We start from the raw sequence: 19,728 nt of genomic DNA, 5'->3' as shown, positions 1-19,728 counted from the left end.
CAAATGAAATCTGAACTAGAGTTCTTTTATTAAGAACTAACTTAAGGGCCAAAGGTGCAGAACATTATAGGAAAGAGCACAGGAGAAGTGGAGGAAGAGGCTGTCTCGCTCACCTTCTGCCACAAACTGAAGCCTCAATATACAGTCTCCATGGAACCACAAAAGAGACGTGTCTTTCCCTCATTTTACAAGAGTCTCTCTTTCTCATTCACACAGCTATTGTGGGGTAGAAGTGAACTTGAGGGCAGTTTGGCATTGTGAAGCCTACACAAACCCAAGGCACATATCAGAAAGGGCAGAAACACTTATAGTCAGGAGAATGTGCACCCACAAGGAAGTCTCTGGGTGAGGAGAGGAAGGCTCCTCATCATCCTCCTATACCACCAGGTGCCACACAGTCACAAAGAAGGGAAAAAAAATAGAAAAAGAAACTCACATCCTTGACCTCAAGATGTTACTAAACTAATATTCCATGGAAAGTAAGAAAAGGAATAAGCAGCTTTTAGCAAGATCAGTTTTTAATAGCAAGGAAAGGCAGAAAATAAAACAAACAACCAACAACAACAAAAACAACCACTGAGCCATGGAGCTAAGGAAAGAGGAAAACTAAACTAAAAATTGGGAAAATGCCATCCTGAGACAGAACTCTGTTCTACTGTGAGTCAAGCATGAGGAAACTACAGAGCAATTACATTCATAATTTACTTCAATCCCAAGTCAAGTCTTGGCTTCATGACGGCTCCAGGCAAAACATGCATTACTTCTAGAATGAGAAGTAATTTTTCTCATTATAGCTCTGGCTATGAGGTAGAATCCAGAAATACAGTCATCAAGGACTGGCATGATATGAGGCAGAGGTGCTCGTGATGGCACTGAGGCTGCAGGCAACAACTCCCAGCTCCCTCAGGAAGCTTCCCCTCAAAATCTCAGAGCTTTCTGCAGCCATGAAAGAGATTCACCAAAATAACATTTTCTACTATCTCATCAATTTCTGAATGCAATGATCATATGTATTTTAACTTATGGTTTTCAGGCCAGGGTGGGATGAGAAATAAAGTTAATCCTTAATGCTGGGGTGAAGGTAGATGTTTATCAAATCAAAGGTCTTAAAAAAGTCACTGGTCTTAAAATTTACTCTGTAGAAAGACTCAAAAATGAGTGAACCTTGAAGATACTATGTATGAAAGAAGCCAGTCACAAAAGGCCACACATATAAATGAATTCAGCAAAGTGGCAGGATATAAAATCAACATGCATAAATCAAAGGCATTCCTGTATATCAGCAACAAAACTTCTGAAATGGAAATGAGGACAACCACCCCATTCACAATATCCTCAAAAAAAATAAAATACTTGGGAATCAACCTAACAAAAGAGGTGAAAGATTTATACAATGAAAACTATAGAACCCTAAAGAGAGAGATAGAAGAAGATCTTAGAAGATGGAAAAATGTACCCTGTTCATGGATAGGCAGAACCAACATCATCAAAATGGCGATATTACCCAAAGTTCTCTACAGGTTCAATGCAATGCCAATCAAAATCCCAACGGCATTTCTTGTAGAAGTAGATAAAGCTATCATGAAATTCATATGGAAAAACAAAAGACCCAGAATAGCAAAAGCAATTCTAAGCAGGAAGTGTGAATCTGGAGGTATAGCGATACCAGATTTCAAACTGTACTACAGAGCAATAGTAACAAAAACAGCATGGTACTGGTACCAAAACAGGCGGGTGGACCAATGGTACAGAATAGAGGACACAGAGACCAATCCACAAAATTACAACTTTCTTATATTTGATAAAGGGGCTAAAAGCATGCAATGGAGAAAGGATAGCATCTTCAACAAATGGTGTTGGGAAAACTGGAAATCCATATGCAACAAAATGAAGCTGAACCCCTTTCTCTCGCCATGCACAAAAGTTAATTCAAAATGGATCAAAGAGCTTGATATCAAATCAGAGACCCTGCGCCTGATAGAAGAAAAAGATGGTTCCGATCTACATATTGTGGGGTCGGGCTCCAAATTCCTTAATAGGACGCCCATAGCCCAAGAGTTAAATACAAGAATAAACAAACGGGACTTACTTAAACTGAAAAGTTTTTTCTCAGCAAGAGAAACAATAAGAGAGGTAAATAGGGAACCTACATCCTGGGAACAAATTTTTACTCCTCACACTTCAGATAGAGCCCTAATATCCAGAATAAACAAAGAACTCAAAAAATTAAACAACAAGATAACAAATAACCCTATCAACAAATGGGCCAAGGACCTGAACAGACACTTCTCAGAGGAGGACATACAATCAATCAATAAGTACATGAAAAAATGCTCACCATCTCTAGCAGTCAGAGAAATGCAAATCAAAACCACCCTAAGATACCATCTCACTCCAGTAAGACTGGCAGCCATTATGAAGTCAAACAACAATAAGTGCTGGCGAGGATATGGGGAAAAGGGTACACTTGTACATTGCTGGTGGGACTGCAAACTGGTGCGGCCAATATGGAAAGCAGTATGAAGGTTCCTGGGAAAGCTGGGAATGGAACCACCATTTTACCCAGCTATCGCCCTTCTCGGTCTATTCCCTGAGGACCTTAAAAGAGCATACTATAGGGATACTGCCACATCAATGATCATAGCAGCACAGTTCACAATAGCTAGACTCTGGAATCAACCTAGATGCCCTTCAATAGATGAATGGATAAAAAAATGTGGCATTTATATACAATGGAGTATTACACAGCACTAAAAAACGACAAAATCATGGATTTTGCAGGAAAATGGATGGCATTAGAGCAGATTATGCTAAGTGAAGCTAGTCAATCCTTAAAAAACAAATGACAAATGTCTTCTTTGATATAAAGGGAGCAACTAAGAACAGAACAGGGAAGAAGAGCATGAGGAAAAGATTAACATTAAACAGAGACGAGTGGGGGGAGAGAAAGGGAGAGAGAAAGGAAACTGTATGGAAATGGTAGGAGACCCTCACTGTTACACAAAATTACATATAAGAGTTTGTGAGGGGAAAGCGGAAAAAAAACAAGGGAGAGAACTGAATAACAGCAGATGGGGTAGAGAGGGAAGATGAGAGGGAAGGGGAGGGGGGATAGTAGGGGATAGGAAAGGTAGCAGAATACAACAGTCACTAACATGGTATTATGTAAAAATGAGGATGTGTAACCCATGTGATTCTGCAACTTGTATTTGGGGTAAAAATGGGAGTTCATAACCCACTTGAATCAAATGTATGAAAGATGATATGTCATGAGCTTTGTAATGTTTTGAACAGCCAATAAAAAAAGGCCACATATTGTGATTACACTTATATTAAACTTATGTGTTTATATGATTACATTTACATAAAATATCTGCACAGACAGAAAGTGATCACCAGAGTCTAAAAGGAGAGGAAGAAGGAATGACTGTTAACAGGTACAAGATTTCTTTTTCAGATGATAATATTTCTAAAACTGGATGTGGTGATAACTATGATTACACTATAATCACTGAATTGTATACTTTAAAAGGGTGAATTTTATATATCATTAAAACTGATAAGTTTTTCAAAAAAGAAAAAAAAACAGTCAAAAGACCAAAAGATAAGAAAAAACTTTATGAGACCCTGGAATTACAAAATTAAAATACCACATTAATCTCCAGGATATATAAAAAAACTCAAAAAACCTAACACACACACAAAAAAATCAAAAATTGGTCACACGAATTGAACAGACACTTCACAGAAGAAGAAATACAACTGATCAACAACTATATGGAAAAACATTCAACATCTCTAGCAATTAGAGAAATGCAAATCAAAACTACACTGAGGGGCTAGGGTTGTGATTCAGTGGTAGAGCGTTAGTCTACCATGTGTTAAGCACTGGGTTCAATTCTCAGCACTGCATATAAACAAACAAATAAAATAAAGATCCATCAATAGCTAATAAAAAATTTTTTTAAACCCTACACTGGGATTCCATCTCACTCCAGTCAGAATGGCAATTATCAAGAATAAAAGCAATAGCCTGCTATCATGTATAACTAATTAGAACAAATTTTTAAAAATTTTTTTTTAAAGAATAAAAGCAACAATAAATGTTGGTGAGGATGTGGGAAAAAAGGTTCACTTATACATTGCTAGTGGGACTGCAGACTGATGCAACCACTCTGGAAAGCAGTATAGAGACTCCTCAGAAAACTTGGAATGGAACTACCACTTGACCCAGTTATCCTACTCTCCTTAGTATATACCCAAAGGACTTAAAATCAAGCATACTACAGTGACACAGCCACATCAATATTTATACCAGCTCAATTCACAATGGCTAAACTATGAAACTAACTTAGATGCCCTTCAACAAATGAATGGATAAAGAAATTATTGTATATACACATACATATATATGTGTGTGGTGTGTGTATTTATTTATTTATTTATTATAGTAACACACACACACACACACACACACACACACACAATGGAATATTCCTTAAAGAGGAATAAAATTATGGCATTTGCCCATAAATGGATGGAACCGGAAATTATCATGCTAAGTGAAATGAGCCAATCCCAAAGAACCAAAGACCAAATGTTTTCTTTGATATGCAGATGCTAACTCACAATTAGGGAATTGGAATAGGAGTTGTTTGGATTAGACAGAAGGGAGTGAAGGGGATGGGGGGGATAGGAATGATAACAGAATGAATCAGACATTATTACTCTATATACATATATGATTTCACTGTCTATATCACATACAAATGAAGTTATACTCCATTTATGTATGGTGTGTCAAAATGCATTCTACTGTCATGTATATAACTAATTAAAACCAAAAAAATTTTTAAAGTACCTGTATGAATATATGACTTTTGAAATATCTTTTTTTTTTAAGAGAGAGTGAGAGAGGAGAGAGAGAGAGAGAATTTTTAATATTTATTTTTTAGTTCTCGGCGGACACAACATCTTTGTTGGTATGTGGTGCTGGGGATCGAACCCGGGCCGCACGCATGCCAGGTGAGCGCGCTACCGCTGAGCCACATCCCCAGCCCTTGAAATATCTATTTCCTAACTACATCTGCTGAATAGGCCATCAAGTAATGACACACCCACAGCAATGAGCACTTGTGGTATCCAGATCTTGTTTCCAACTTCTGTTTGCTACCATAAGGAATCTGAGTTCCTTGGAGAAATGGCTGATTTGGGTTAAAGCAAAGGAGGTACAAGATGAACCTGGAATCTTTTACTATGTCAGAAAGCAAAGGAGCATGAAAGGAGGTCTGTCAGGAGACTGATTTGAAAAGACTGCCACTATCCAACTCTAGAACTATGGGAATGTCAGAATAATTAAGGACAGGAATTAACTATGCAGAAATTTATGAGTCCATACTAAAGATGAACAAATTGATGGATGGACAGACAGTTGGGAAGAGGAGGTTCTCCCTTGGAGAAGAATGTAGAGTGACATGTACAGAGGGAGTGGTGAGGCTAAAAATTACCATTTGGTAACCAAAATAATAAAAATTGATTCAGGCAAAAAAGATCAACAAATGCTAAAATAAAGGGAAGCTTTTTGCACACTTAGTAGGTTCAAGCGGGAAAATCATAAATATACAGTGGAGAATCCAGGCAACACCCTGCCTGGCAATCAAAATCCACATTATTGATGGGACCCAGATGGAAATTACAAGTCTCCAGATCTGCTGCCCTAAAAGGAAGCTTTCCATGTAGTACTCATCTGATTGTAAATACTCATCTGAATCAGAGACACAGAAAGGCTCCAGGGACACACCCACTAAATGTCACATGTGACCCTGGACTAAAACTGGTATTAGAAAATAAAATGCTACAGAGGACATTATACAGCCAACTGTAATACAGGCATTTAATCAAAAAGAACTGTATAAAGTTAAGTTCTTAACATTGATAATAATATTGTGGTTATACATAGAATAGTATTTAGTCTTAGGAAATACATGGCAGAGTATTTGAGGGTAAAAAGTATGATGTAGGCAATCTACTCCCAAAAAAATCAGATCAGAAAATTAGTAGATGTGATAAAATACTAATTTAAGCCTGGTGTATCTGAGAGAATATATGAATGTTCTGTATTACTATTATACCTGTTTAGTAATTTTGAAATTTTTCAAAATCAAAGTAAAAAAACATACCTATAAAAAGTCAAGAAAGCACAGGGGCTGGAATTGTGGCTCAGCAGTGGAGCGTTCGCCTAGTACATGTGAGGCCTGGATTTGATCCTCAGCACCGCATTTAAATAAATAGATAGATAGATAGAAGATAAATAAAATGAAGGCTTTGTGTCCAACTTAAACTAACTAACTAAATAAATATTTTTTTATAAAAGTCAAAGCACAGACTATAATACTCTGTTTGAAGGCTCAGGGAAAGTCTGCTTCTTAAAGGGCTTTTTTACAAAGTCCCCTCTTGAAATACAAAGTTTGTGCCTTCCCAGACAGACTTCACATTTTTCCTTTCCTCTCTATTCCAGAAGTCCCTTGGCAAGATGACAAAGCTGAAATTTTAGGTTAAGAAATGTGGCACAACGAAACAACATGCAAGACCTTGAGTCCAGCTAGCTTAAGGAACAGCTGGACTCCCCCCTATCCTCAGATAATGGCAGAAATGGAACCCGAAGCCACAAACTATGGTAAAAGCTGGCTAGCTCCAGCTGAGTGTAATGGAACATGCCTGTAATTCTAGCCACTGAGGAGGCAAAGGAAGGAGGATACCAAATTCTAGATCAGCCTGGGCAACTTAGTGAGACTCTGTCAAAAAGGATAGTAGATGTAGCCCGGCAGTAGAATGTTTGCCTAGCAGGTGTGAGGCCCTGGGTTCTATCACAGGCAGGAAAAGAAAAACAGAAAAAAGGAGAATCTTTTTACAGGTATAACCAATACACTCAAGGGGCTCACATCCTATACAAACTTCTCATCTGCCCCAGCACTTTCATGTGTATAGCATTTTCATTTTTAGAAATTCTGTGAAGGAGAAGGAGGAATAAGAGAGAAAAGAACAAAACATCTATCACCTTTCAATATCCTGAAGTAGACTGACAGGTCTGAGACTAAGTATCTAAGGTTCCTATAGTAACATGTGAAAATTTTGTACTCTATATTATTACTGCAATTTTTCTATCAACTTGAAATTATTTCAAGAAGAAAGTTAAATTTCCTTATCTTAATGGATTTTTTAAATTTTATGAAATTCTAATCTTACTTTCACATCCTCCAAGTATACTATATTAATGGAGCATAGTAGCTGCTTAATAAACTTTTTCATAAGAGCACAACTCTGGTGGTTCACGCCTGAAACCAGCTATTTGGGAGGCCTAGGCGGAAGAATCACAAGTTCAAGGCCAGCCTCAGCAACCCTCTCAAAATAAAAAGGTCTGGGGGTGAAACTCAGTGGTAGAACACCACTGGGTTCAATTCTTAGCATCCCTCTACCCTACCCCACCCAAAAGAGCAAATCTTCCAGAGACAAAAGCAAGGTTTAGAAATTTTTTAAATATCAGTTTCTGGCCAGATGCAATGGACATGCCTCTAATCCCAGAGACTCAGGAGGCTGAGACAGAAGGACAGCAGGTTCAAGGTCTGCCTCAGCAATTTAGCAAGACCCTGCCTCAAAATAAAATAAAAGGATGAGGATGTAGCTCAATGGCAAAGTCCCTCTGAGCACTGGGGATACTCAATCCCCAGTATCCGATATGGACCTCTTCAGCTCCATTTCTCACTTCATTCCTTAACTTCTATAACTTACAAATTAGAGTATAATCAGAGTACACACCATTTTATAAGGACTTCTATTTCTATACCACTCAAAACTAAAAGGCAAAAATCAGTTCAGAATTGAACTAGTAAAGAGGTGCAAACTAAGTCAGTATTCCCAAAAGGAATTGAACAGAATATACCCCCCTTGGGAGTCCAGGTCTTAGTAAGTGGTGGGGTAGGGACTACAACTATACTCAAAATACAAAAAAGACTTTATCAGTTTTGAAAAACTTAAACTAAATTTACCTAATCTCCAATGGATAATAACATGAACATATGTATCTGGTACTAAAATCAGTTTACAAATTACCTTCCCTTCATTTGAGTCAAGCAGGCCAAAGAGTTGTGATCCATCAGGGAGAGAAGAGAACTGAAACTTGAAGACATTTCTAAGGTCACCCAGTTATCAAGTGGCAGAATTAGAGTCTGAGAAAAGTTCCTTTACACTTACTGTAGTTCCATTACACTCAACTAACAATGTGATTCTTGCATAAATAATTGCTTTATTTCCTCACCAAGCTTATAGAACAATCACCTGTCTCAATGCTGAGACACATGCTTTGAATTTTTTTCGTAAGTATGGGTGACCCTAAGTAGCACGCCATTTGGGCTTTCTCATTCAAAATGTATCAACAGCAGAAGAGAAATAAGGGAGGTTAGCTACTGAACTCCAAGTTCATTTTATTTGAATATCCTTTTCTTTTTTTTTTAACTTCTTTGATCATATGACTTTAGGTATGCTGTCACCATGTGGCAGGAAAATGTCACAGAAGAATTAGGCTAAGGTAAAAGGCATGAGTTTCTCCTAAGTTTCAGGGGTAATTCTAGACTACTGCTACTTACAAAGTCATCTACAACTTAATAGAGATTTTCACACGTAAGACATTAAAAAAAAAATCAAAGCCAAATGTCAGCAAAATTAAAGCATAAACTTTAAATAAAGTTTGTTACAAGCATTTAAAAAATGCCTTTCATAATGCATTAAAATTTTTCTAAAACTATTCATTCTAATTACACCTAAAACTTAGGTGCTGATTAGACTATTAATCTTTATAAATCACCCTGATTTAACTTGCTGTCAAAATTCTCAGATCTTTCAGAAGCTGCCACCTTTTACTTAATCCCTTAAAGACACTAGGGTGGTTTTTTTTCTCTCTCTCTCTCTTTTTTTTTTTTTTGGAGCCAGTCAAAGGCCTACCCCCTTAACCTGCCTGCCTGGGGTTCTATCCTCTACTGTCCCCACCCACCCCCAAGAAGGTTCTGGGTCTAAGTTTATTCTTTTCACTTGCTAATATGTGTTTGCAGAGAGCCAGAAAAACTTTCATTTCCCCTGTAGTTACCATTTATCCTAGGGGTACAGCTGAACCACCCCTACTTCTCTTACTTGGCTTATGTATATCCACTTCTTCCACTTCTCTTCAATATCAGCTTCTTATAGATTACCTAAGCAACAGGTACTAAGTAGGCTATTCAGAAACATGAAGATGAAAATAAACAAAATCTCTCACATTAAATAAAATATGGTCAAAAACAAAGAATCTATTGTTCTAGAGTTAAACAAGAAATTAAAATTATAATTTTAATTACTAAGGATCTTTATTCAGAAATGAATCCTATAGACTGCCCTATAAAAATTTAATTAAGATTATACTATCTAACTTCAGATAAGCAAATTAACCCCTGTCCCAATGGGAACTGGTCTTACTATCTGAGAAATGTACAGATGAATGCTGCTAAGTTCCAATCCTGGCTCCACTGTTATTTGGCTAACTTCTTTGCACCTCAGTTTCTGTATCAGTAAAGTGGGAAGGATACACACATAAACCCAGCCTGGTTACTATGCTAAGTAATTAGTGAGTGCATTAAACCAATCAGAACAGAGCCTGGCACCCAATCAGTAAAGCACTGATTACTGCTATCCCTTATCTTTTTTCTACTGTTCTAATTTATTAGACCCAAGTCACAAAACCTGAAAAGCACAGTTAGTTTATTAGCCTAATTGAATCTGCAGGTAATTTCACTCAAACTGTATTTCAATGGGTTGGAACAACACACTCCAGTGGCTTTTCCCAGCAGTGGCAGGGCATACGTGCTCATTTGCAGCTAGGTCTGTTCAGGGATTGGAGGGTCACGCTGTTCCAGGGTCATCTGTTACATAAGACATTCAGCACAGAGTTTTCTTCTATACAGGAACAAGTTCATGTGAGAGATCTCAGCACCTGTGTGATTTCACTCTTTGTGTCAGTAGATGAGAGGTTTTACAGAGTTTGAAGAGTGGGCTGAGTTGCAGTGGATACCTAAAGTTAGAATGCATTGCCTACTCCACCCTAATCCATATGCTGGTCCATGGAAATTGACTCAGTGTGTGGCAGGTGCCAGGACTGTGCAGGGCACAAAGTGTGAGGTTAAGTGAGACAGCATATGAAATAAATGTGCAAGTCAGAACTATGAGAGCACACCTCTGTCTCATTAGCTACAATCACAGCAGAGTGGCATGGACAAACTCCTGTTCTCTTTCCTCACTACACCCTTAATGGAGCTGTAGTGAACTGCAAAGGTGGACTGGCTGCTTTTTCAGCTCTTCCTTCCCCTGCAAACTCCTTAGCAAACATGCTAATGGAAGGGAAAGAAGACAAATCACTCGTCAGGTAAAAAATTGGAAGCAAGAACTTAGAGAATTAGTTTCAGTCACTCACATTTCTATATTCATGCATGCACTGCTTTCAGAAGAAAAGGCATGGCAATTACATCATCTTTTCTTTGTGACATATTATGATTTTACAGATGCTTTATACTGATGCTTCAAAATTTGAAGAGGTCATGAATTGCTTTAAGGATCTGATAAAAGCTATAGGCCCTCTGACACCTAAAGAAGTATGTATGTTCATATATTTATTGACACCGTCCACAGAGGAATCACTCTCCTAAGGATTGCCTAAGATCCCTATGTGGTGCCCAACCAATGAATCTTTCTCACTGCATTTTGTCCAGATTTTCAAGGGGCAAGAAATACAATATTATGGTTCTAAGTCTCATGAATACACAGCTTTAGTGCTAAATATTTTATGATCTACAAATATTTAAATGCAGACAGACTAAGAATCCTGGGAAAGATCTCTGTGAGGTCAAATACATCATTCTTATTTTCATTATGAGGATTTATAGCACACTTATTTTGATAATTTACCTATTTCTTCATACCATACCTTGTGATAGTTTTCTTTCCTAAAGGAAGAGACACTTCCTGAGAAGGAGAGGAGGAGTGGGTATAACTTTCCTGGTGACAAGCTTGTCATGAAGCATGGGGTGGGAACTGGAGGCTGGATACAGCCAGCTGCACCTGCTGCTGCTCAAGGTGGGTGGACTGGTGACAAAGTATCTCAGTGGAACACTTTCCACCTGGCCACCAAGGGAGGGGTATTCTGCTTAGAATAATCAAAGGACCAGAGGTGAAGTTTTGAAAACTTTTAAAATAATAAAGTATTAAAAAAATGTTTCTCCTTTCTTTGGACACCCCAAAAATGCACTCTATTGTGTCAACAAAAAGTGAAAATGAGAGGCAGATAGCTTATGAAAAACAAGTATGTGTTCTTTCAATTGGAACTGAGCTACAAAGAAACAGTACTTTGGGAGTGTAAAGAAAATTAAGGATTAGAAACTAAAAAGAAGTGCCTTTCACTTGGACCTGTGGTTTTTACTATGGCATCATTCACACATCTCTTATCATTAACAACATAGCTTAGGGAATCTGGAAAAACATTTGGGACAGTGTATAAATGCCAACTGAAGCTTGTCCAATTATACACAAAACTGAGCACTGTAACATTTTCCACATTTTTTTTAAGTATTGACAATACAAGAAGCATTTTCACCCATCAAACACATAGTTATTTAAGCTCTTTATACCATACAGTCATTATGAAAAACATAGGGAGACAACTTCACTTACATGGTTAATGAAGAGACTCTTGCGTTTTTCTCTCACTGTGAAAACAAAAGATGCAACAGAAATGTTACATGCCTGCATGCCAACCCCTGGCAGGTTGCTAAGGACTGGGCCTCAATGTTGTGGACCCATCCATCCACCAACCAATATACCCAGTTGCTCACTCAACAAATATAGGAATAAGGAATCTGCATGAATGCAGATCTGAACGTGGCTGACAGAAGGAAATATAAATCCAATTAAACAACAGCACCCAAAATAACCAACAATAAAATCAATTAAAGGGCAAATGATCTCCATTAACTGAAAAAAAAATTTATTAATTAGTAAATCGAATAAAACTTATATGCACCAAATACTTTAAGATGATTAATTAACAAGTAATAGGACATTTATTTCTAACCACTGGACCCATAAAGGTTCATATTATATTAATGAAATAACAACAATATCCATAACAGCATTAACATACATGACAGATGATGTATATCAGAAGTGTTCTTTATTATGGAAACTGACTCTCTCTATGCTGTGCGCTGATGAACAGGATTGACCATCTAACAGGCTTCCTGGAGCATCCTGCAGCACCCCCTATCCCAGGGAGACGGATAAAAAACTCAGTAGTAATAAACACTGCTCCCTTAACAAGACTGCTTCTCACCCTGCTGTCTGCACAACCTGGCTGTACTAAGTGACTCAGCTGCCAGCACCCCCAAGTCTCAGTGTTTGTTAAACAGGCTTTTAGCCCCAGGGATGCAGTAGAGCTCCATTACAGTAAATCTAATATCATTGAATTTTGCATTTTTGTTCTTGAAGACAAGCTTTTGGAGTATATAACACTTTATGAGTAGTTCACTATAAAGGATATAAAGATCAGGTTTCCGGTAAGGAGACGACATTTTAGGTGACTACCTTAGGGTATTCTAAAACCCTACGGTGCAAATCTAGCTTATCATCTGAGGAAAGTTTATTTTGTTTGTTTTTCCCCTGCAGTCCATATCCCAAAAGTAGTTTCCCTTTAGTATTCAGAAGTGTTCTGGCTAATCTGCCAGAGAGCCCAGGAATTGTTTTCCAGTCCTTCATATGCAATTCTTAGATTCCCAAGGTAACACTTGTCTTTTCCTTAGGAATCCTATTCTCTGGGGCTGGGGCATTTGTAAACTCAGCGATAGACACTTATCTAGGCATGTACAGACCCTGAGTTCAGACTCTAGCATTGGGAGGGAAAAAATCCTATACTCTCTGGAATGACTGCCATTTACCTTCCTATCTCAAAGATATTTGAGATACAAAAGCCAAAACTGGTCTAAGGATGCAGTTGGTTATGTTAAAGAAATAGACTAAGAGACAGACGGTGTCTACAGCTAGGGGTCAGAAGGATCATCTGTAGATGATCAGGTGAATTAGCCCCCTACTGTCACAGGATAGGGAGGTAGGTACCAGAGTGCAAGGTGCACAGGCCATACCTCAGGTCAGACCAACATGCACAAACCAGAGTGATAGAAGAATGTGCCTGCTGATGAGGTAACATGACTACTTTCTACCTAACTCCATGTAAATACCCACACATGAATCTTAACAAAAGAAAAATGATGGTGTGGCTGGAACAGCTGGGTTCTAACTTAGGAACATTTGTGTACAAGTGTGTGTGAATGTTTGTGCATGTATACATATGTACATGTTTTTCTTAAACTAATCCATTACTATTCTACTAAGCATGTAGCCAGGAACAGGAAGTATAATGACATTGCTGTGGTGATTTCCCATTGACTAAATGGATGTGGAAACACTCCACATTGGCCACAGATCTAAAAGAGTTTCCAGCAAATTTTATAGATGACATCTAGCCTTTCTCAGAGGATTCTAACAATAGTTTTATGCAAAAGAGACTTTATGTCTCCCAATTATGGGACCCACTTTAGATTACCTTAGCCTTCCTAAACCAGGTCCTGCCTCCAAAAATATGTGCCTCAAGGAACTGTTTCCCTTAAGAAACACTAGAGTTTCTCATAAGGATACTATTGAGAAGATTAAACATTATTCAAACACAAGAGAAAGGGATAAAAAACAGATCCTTCGATAGTTCAGACTGAAAGTTTTACCTAAAAAGTTTAACAACAAACAGAAATAAAACCATAGTATACAAATAGAAATATTATAAAAGTATATGCAATTCTCTTTGTACATTACCTACAAAGATCAACCTCAGGGATGAATCAGGCCATTTCCATGAACTCTAACTAGTTCCAATTAGAATAGCAAAAACCAGAAGTTCAAGAAGACTATTATAAAATACTTAAGGTTAAGGTATCCAAATCTGTTACAGAATCTCTTAGGCATTGACTGATTTTCAACCAAATTAATTCCTATATTCTATCCTATTTCCTTCAAAGCAACTGGGCTTGCATAATCTGATCTGAAACATAGGGCTCTCAGACCAAATCAGGTATTACTTTCTTCTGTTACTTTGTAGTTCCTCTTACAGGGCCTTTGCAAGACAATGTCTGCAGTCTGAAAGACCTTTCCACACATGCATTCTTTGACTGATTTCCTTTTTGAGTCTTCCAAGCCTCAAATGAACTACCAGTCGTTACACAGAGAAAAACTCCTAATATCCATGTTCTGACTAGGTGGCCCATTTCTCCAACCTACTACCTGGATTAGATCATTATAAAACACTTCAGGATAAGGTTACCCTAGCTGGGCTAATTCTCTCTCTCTTAATAATTCGAAGTTGGAACTGGCAAGAAGCTAGTTCATTACAGACAAAATTACTCAAACCTATATTTGTCCTTGAAATACATTTGAAACCATTTGAGGCCATTAATCAGCTCTGAAATTCAAAATGCTTTAGCTATTTTATTTTCTATAAGCAATACATCAAAACTCATTATTAAGAGTTTGGCTTTAATCATTTTTAGGACCTTAATATTTTTGGTTTCGAGAAATATACTCATCAAAATCTCTGGAGTTTTCAGAGTTCCTACATAATTTAGTGGACTAATAGTCATATATTGCTTCATTAGAGAAACAAGCAATAAATTGATGTGGCTCATAAGTCTTCTCCTTCTTGGGAGAAGAATAACAGTGATATCCTTTGATCCAATCTACAATAGTTTGTTAAGAGGATTTTTTAATTGGCTATAACAACAGTACATAATAACAAATAAAAAAATGTACAAATGGCTTTAAAAATAAGCCATCTAAAATCATCAAAAGCACTACTAAAATGGCATTAAAAGTCTTCTCTAAATAAAATGGAAAGCTAGAAGTAAGTGGCAGTGTTTGCAATCTGAGGGACAAACAAAATTTCACTTAAGTTACTAAGAAACACTCCTTTACCACAATATCACAGAATAAATTTTTTTTAGTCTTAAAAATAAAGCTTGAATTGGGTGGCAACATAATTCATATATAAACATATAAAATTGTGGTATATATGTATATTAAGAATTGTAATGCAAAAAAAAAAGAATAGCATTACCTTAGATTTAGGTAGAGGGAAGTGAAAGGAGGGGAAGACAGGGGATGCAGGGATAAGAGAGATAGTAGAATGAAAAAGACATTATTACTGTATGTATGTAGGTGACTGTATTACTAATGTGATTCTACAATATGTATACTCAGAAAAATGAAGAAATATATCCCATCTATGTATGATATATCAAAGTATGTAAGTGCATTCTACTGTCATGTGTAACTTATTAAAACAAATAAAAATTTTTTAAAAAATACAACTTTTTGGAAAAAAATCTAGTTCTTAATTATTAATAAGGATTTGTTATCATCTAAAAGCTATTTCAGCTAACCTCTTTTATAGACAGGACTTTAAAAACTACCTTGGTTTCCCATCTTCCTTTTCTAAAATAGACCTTCTAGTGGCATATGTCAGCCATAGGATATTAGGACTAAAGAGGTCCTAATATACTATCTAATCCAACATCCTTCTCTTGGATATGAGGAAGCCACCCACACAGGTGCAGACAAGGAGTGACTAGAAGGGGTAGGAGAGAAAGGTGAATTAGCCCACTCCTGGAAGGGTTTGCTGGGCTCCTGGGGCTCCATCCTTTGCACTACCCTTCCCTTGAAAGCATCAGTGATGGTGGAGGCTCTTAGAATCTGCATGAAATTAATACTTTTTTTAAAAAACCAGAATGATAATTAGGATCCAATATAAACAGAGCTAGGCTATGCTACAAAGAAAAATTATTTAGCTTATTAATTACTCTGGATATGAAGAACTGGAAGTCACACAAGCCAAAGATTTCAACTCTGATGTAAAGAATTATGGCATCTAGTTTGGAGATGTAAAACTGAGTGCTGAGATAGCATAGCTAATGTAGATTATAAAAAGCTGGTTCAAAAGAAAGATTTTATGTCTCCCCTTTTTTTCCCCTGTGGTTAACAGATCAGTAACATTTATCTAAGTTTGAGATTACCACACAATTCCTGCAGGTTTCAATACTGAAATGGATTTGTTTACTTAATTCAAAACACAACTAATAAGCCCTCATTTAGATACTACTAAAGTTCCTGCCTCCCTGAGCTCATAACCTGACAGGGAGCTCATGAAACACAATGAGCAGGACACAAAGTACACCATGGGAGGACAGCACCCCACACTTCCCCGAGCAAGGCATCCTGATGAGGTCATTTCCATGAGGCATATCTCCTTCACTTCAGGAAGAGATCTCAGAACTGCCAAAGGAACGTGTTTATTTCTAAGTTCAGCACTGAGGAACAGGACATTCTGTGCAATTCAAATGGAAATCTAAATAGCAGGGCAGATGAAACAATAAGGAAAACAAAAGGAAAAAATTCAATGTCTAGGGCAGATCCAGTCACAGAGAGGAAAAAATTCTAGGAAAGGGAACAGGAGACAGATGCTGGACACAGGAGAAGATACTCACAGAACAAGTATCTGTCTAAGCTGCCAACCTACCTTAAGACATTTTCTGTTTCCCATGGAGAAATCCTAGGACCAAAGGATTTCCTCAGAAGCATAGAAACTTCAATTAAGTGGGATTCTTTTAAAACTATTTTATTATTTTAAAAATGAATGCATATACAGAAAATTTGGAACATACTGAGCAGTAAAAGGAAGAAAATATAATTACAAATGAAATTAAAACTTGGAAAATACACAGATACATAAAGAAAAAAATATAATTCAACAACCCAGAGGTTCTCTAGTTGAATTTTGGTATGTATCTTTCAATTCTTTTCCTTGTGTATACTTATACAGATGTGTTATGTGCACTAATGCAAATGGATGCAGTCACATGTAAACACACCAAGAAATATGTCTACTGTATTAGTGTGTTAGCACTTTCATTGGTTATACATTATTTCATTAAAATATAAGTATTCTAAATCTTTGTATCATGTACTATGATATTCCCCCCACATAACATAAAGGGGTGAGAAAGCCACGCAATACGATGAACACGATAAAACAGAGAGGTATGCAGACTTAATGGAGGCAGAGGACTCAGGGGACATCTTCTAAAATGAATCAGATTTATTTTCCCAGAGCTCCTGAGTATATCGGGTTATGCCAAGTACAACAAAATTAAAAGAGTAGGAAGAGGTAAAATTTAAAGTCATTTTGTTTCATCTGGTAACGCTTTTTTTTTTTTTTTTTTTTTTGGTACTACAGAAAATGTTAGAGTAGCTCCTATAACTTTCACAAATCAAATCAAGTGGATTCCAATTATTTACTGCCAATAAAATTGAAGGAGAACAAGATTGAATTGTAGCTGAGTATTAGGAATTATTTTAGAAATCTCTGACATACAAACCACATAGTGTAAAATAATTCAGTGATATTACTATAACAAAAGTCCCTCTATTCCTATTTATGTGTGTGCATAAAGGTCCTCGGCACTTCTAGAAATAAAGGCTTTGATGGTGAATATTCAACCACAGAAGCATCTTAATAAGAAATGTTATTAGTGAACTGGGATTGTGGCTTAGTGGCAGAGTGCCTGCCACAAGCAAGTGAAGCACTGGGTTCAATTCTCAGCACCAAATAAATTTTAAAAAAGGCATTGTGCCCATCTACAACTTAAAATAAATACATACATACATACATACATAAGCAAACAGATGAATAAATAAATAAAAGATTTTTTTCTTTAAAAAATCCACTTTAGTTTTAATACTCATTAAAATGTTAATGTTTGTATTCTGATCAAATGAGTAGTGATAACTATAATATATCTTTAACATTCTGAGCCTTATAACTGCCAGAAATAAAAAATTAGATTTAAATTTAACTCTATATTTTTATATAAGAAGTATGATAGTATGAGAAATGACTTTCAGAAATCAAAACCTACTATATTAGGATAAAATCCTGTGGAAAAAGAGAATGAAAATACAATGTTCAACATGAAAATGGAATGATATGAAATTTCCTACTGCTAAAGAAGAGCATGTTCATACATTTTGAAATGACTTAGTGGATTATCAAAAGATTACAGTAATCAAAATTCTTTTGAAACTCATTTTTAATGAAGGGTACTTTTTAAAAAAATATCAGTATTTATAATACATCAGAAAATATATCCCTTGATAGGATGAAAATTTTTAATATCAAAACAAAAATGTTTGAGGATTTTCATAGTTTCTCAAAATTATTTTCAATGGTATGTAAGCAAAGAGAAAAAAAAATAAAGAAAATCGCTGATATAAGACATTTGATTCCTATGAATGCTTCAACATCTGACTACAGAATTCTTCCCTATAGAGACTGACAAGCTCCAGAGGAGACACACAGAGTGACAGACCAGGAACTGGAACAGGGCACCCCAACACCCAGTGTGCAAGAAGGTAATAATGACAGCTGAGAAAATGTAGGTGAGGGAAAGGCAGGAAGCTCACAGGAATGAACCAAGGAAAGAGGGTTCATTCCCGTGACAGGACACACAGGCTCCTAATGCCAGATAAAAGGAAGACAAAAAGGTTGGTCCTCTTTCTATGTAAAGTTCAACTATGCCCAGGAGCAGACACATCCCACACAGAAATGGCCATAAAACATCACTTCAATTTTAGTATCTCTGAAAAAATTTGCAAAGAAAAACATGGCTCATATTTTTATTTCTGAATTTTTTGTTTCTACTTCAGATTTAAGCCACTCAAAGACAGTTTTCATTCTGTAATTATTTCTAAGGATTCTTGAGAAACATACAGAATTCCCTCATACACACAGGCATGCCTGCGCAAACACATGATTTTATTTTTGTCCAACTTCTTTTTTAAGGCAAAGGGCTTCTAATGAAAAGAAACATGATGTAAATTGGCTCTTTTCTCCTATTTAAGCATAAGCTCTCATATCTTTGAACACAATAAATTAAAATAGGTGTACAAAAGGAGCAGACAACAGAAAATGCATGCATTTCTTCCCCACAAGCAAAAGTGATCTTATGAAAAGGCAAGGCAGGCCAAGCAAACTAATTTCTCTCTTTCCTCTGGCAATTTTCTCCACCCTATAAGAAACCCTTGGTCCCTTCTTGGTTGAATGGCTCTTTTACAAAAGAAGTTTGCAATGACAACTCATTTGTGCAAAGAAATGACAGAGAGGGCAGTCACTCCAGCTTTGGATAAAATACCCCTAACTTCAAGCTGGAAGGGTCTAATTAGCAAGCACTCTACTATCACTCAGTTTTGCTGGAGTTTCCAGTATCTTTTTGAAGAATGAAAAAAAGTTTCAAAGTCCAGCCTAAACTTAGCTCTTTGATACCTAGACAGAAAAGGAAATTAACAATCAAGAAACTCTACTTATTGCAGGTTCCATCTAAATCAGACTAATGAATAGGTGGTAGGTGGAGCATATAGCCCACAGAGCTTGTCTATCAAGCACTGGAGAAGGAAAGAGGTTGAGGGGACTGCAGAGGAGAGCAAGCTGAAAAAACCATAGAGCTACAGGCTGTGATCTGAAAAAGTAGCTGCCCTAACATAACTGTCATCACCACAACAATG

The 19,728-nt window shown here is 36.8% G+C and overlaps 1 protein-coding gene across 2 annotated transcripts in view; it reads right to left on the bottom strand.

Moving 5' to 3' along the window:
• Ccny (cyclin Y) overlaps nt 1-19,728 on the bottom strand; it is a 216,903-nt gene that overhangs the window by 52,026 nt on the left and 145,149 nt on the right. For both annotated transcript variants that reach the window (XM_026409085.2, XM_026409086.2), the window contains exon 3: nt 11,749-11,783. In XM_026409085.2, the coding sequence (XP_026264870.1) occupies nt 11,749-11,783 (35 nt within the window). The remainder of the gene's footprint in view (nt 1-11,748; nt 11,784-19,728) is intronic.

The sequence above is a fragment of the Urocitellus parryii genome, chromosome 9, assembly GCF_045843805.1.
Source record: "Urocitellus parryii isolate mUroPar1 chromosome 9, mUroPar1.hap1, whole genome shotgun sequence".
In the NCBI taxonomy this organism is placed as follows: Eukaryota; Metazoa; Chordata; class Mammalia; order Rodentia; family Sciuridae; genus Urocitellus; species Urocitellus parryii.
Note: the sequence above shows the minus strand (reverse complement) of the source record. Positions and strands in the feature narration are given on the sequence as shown.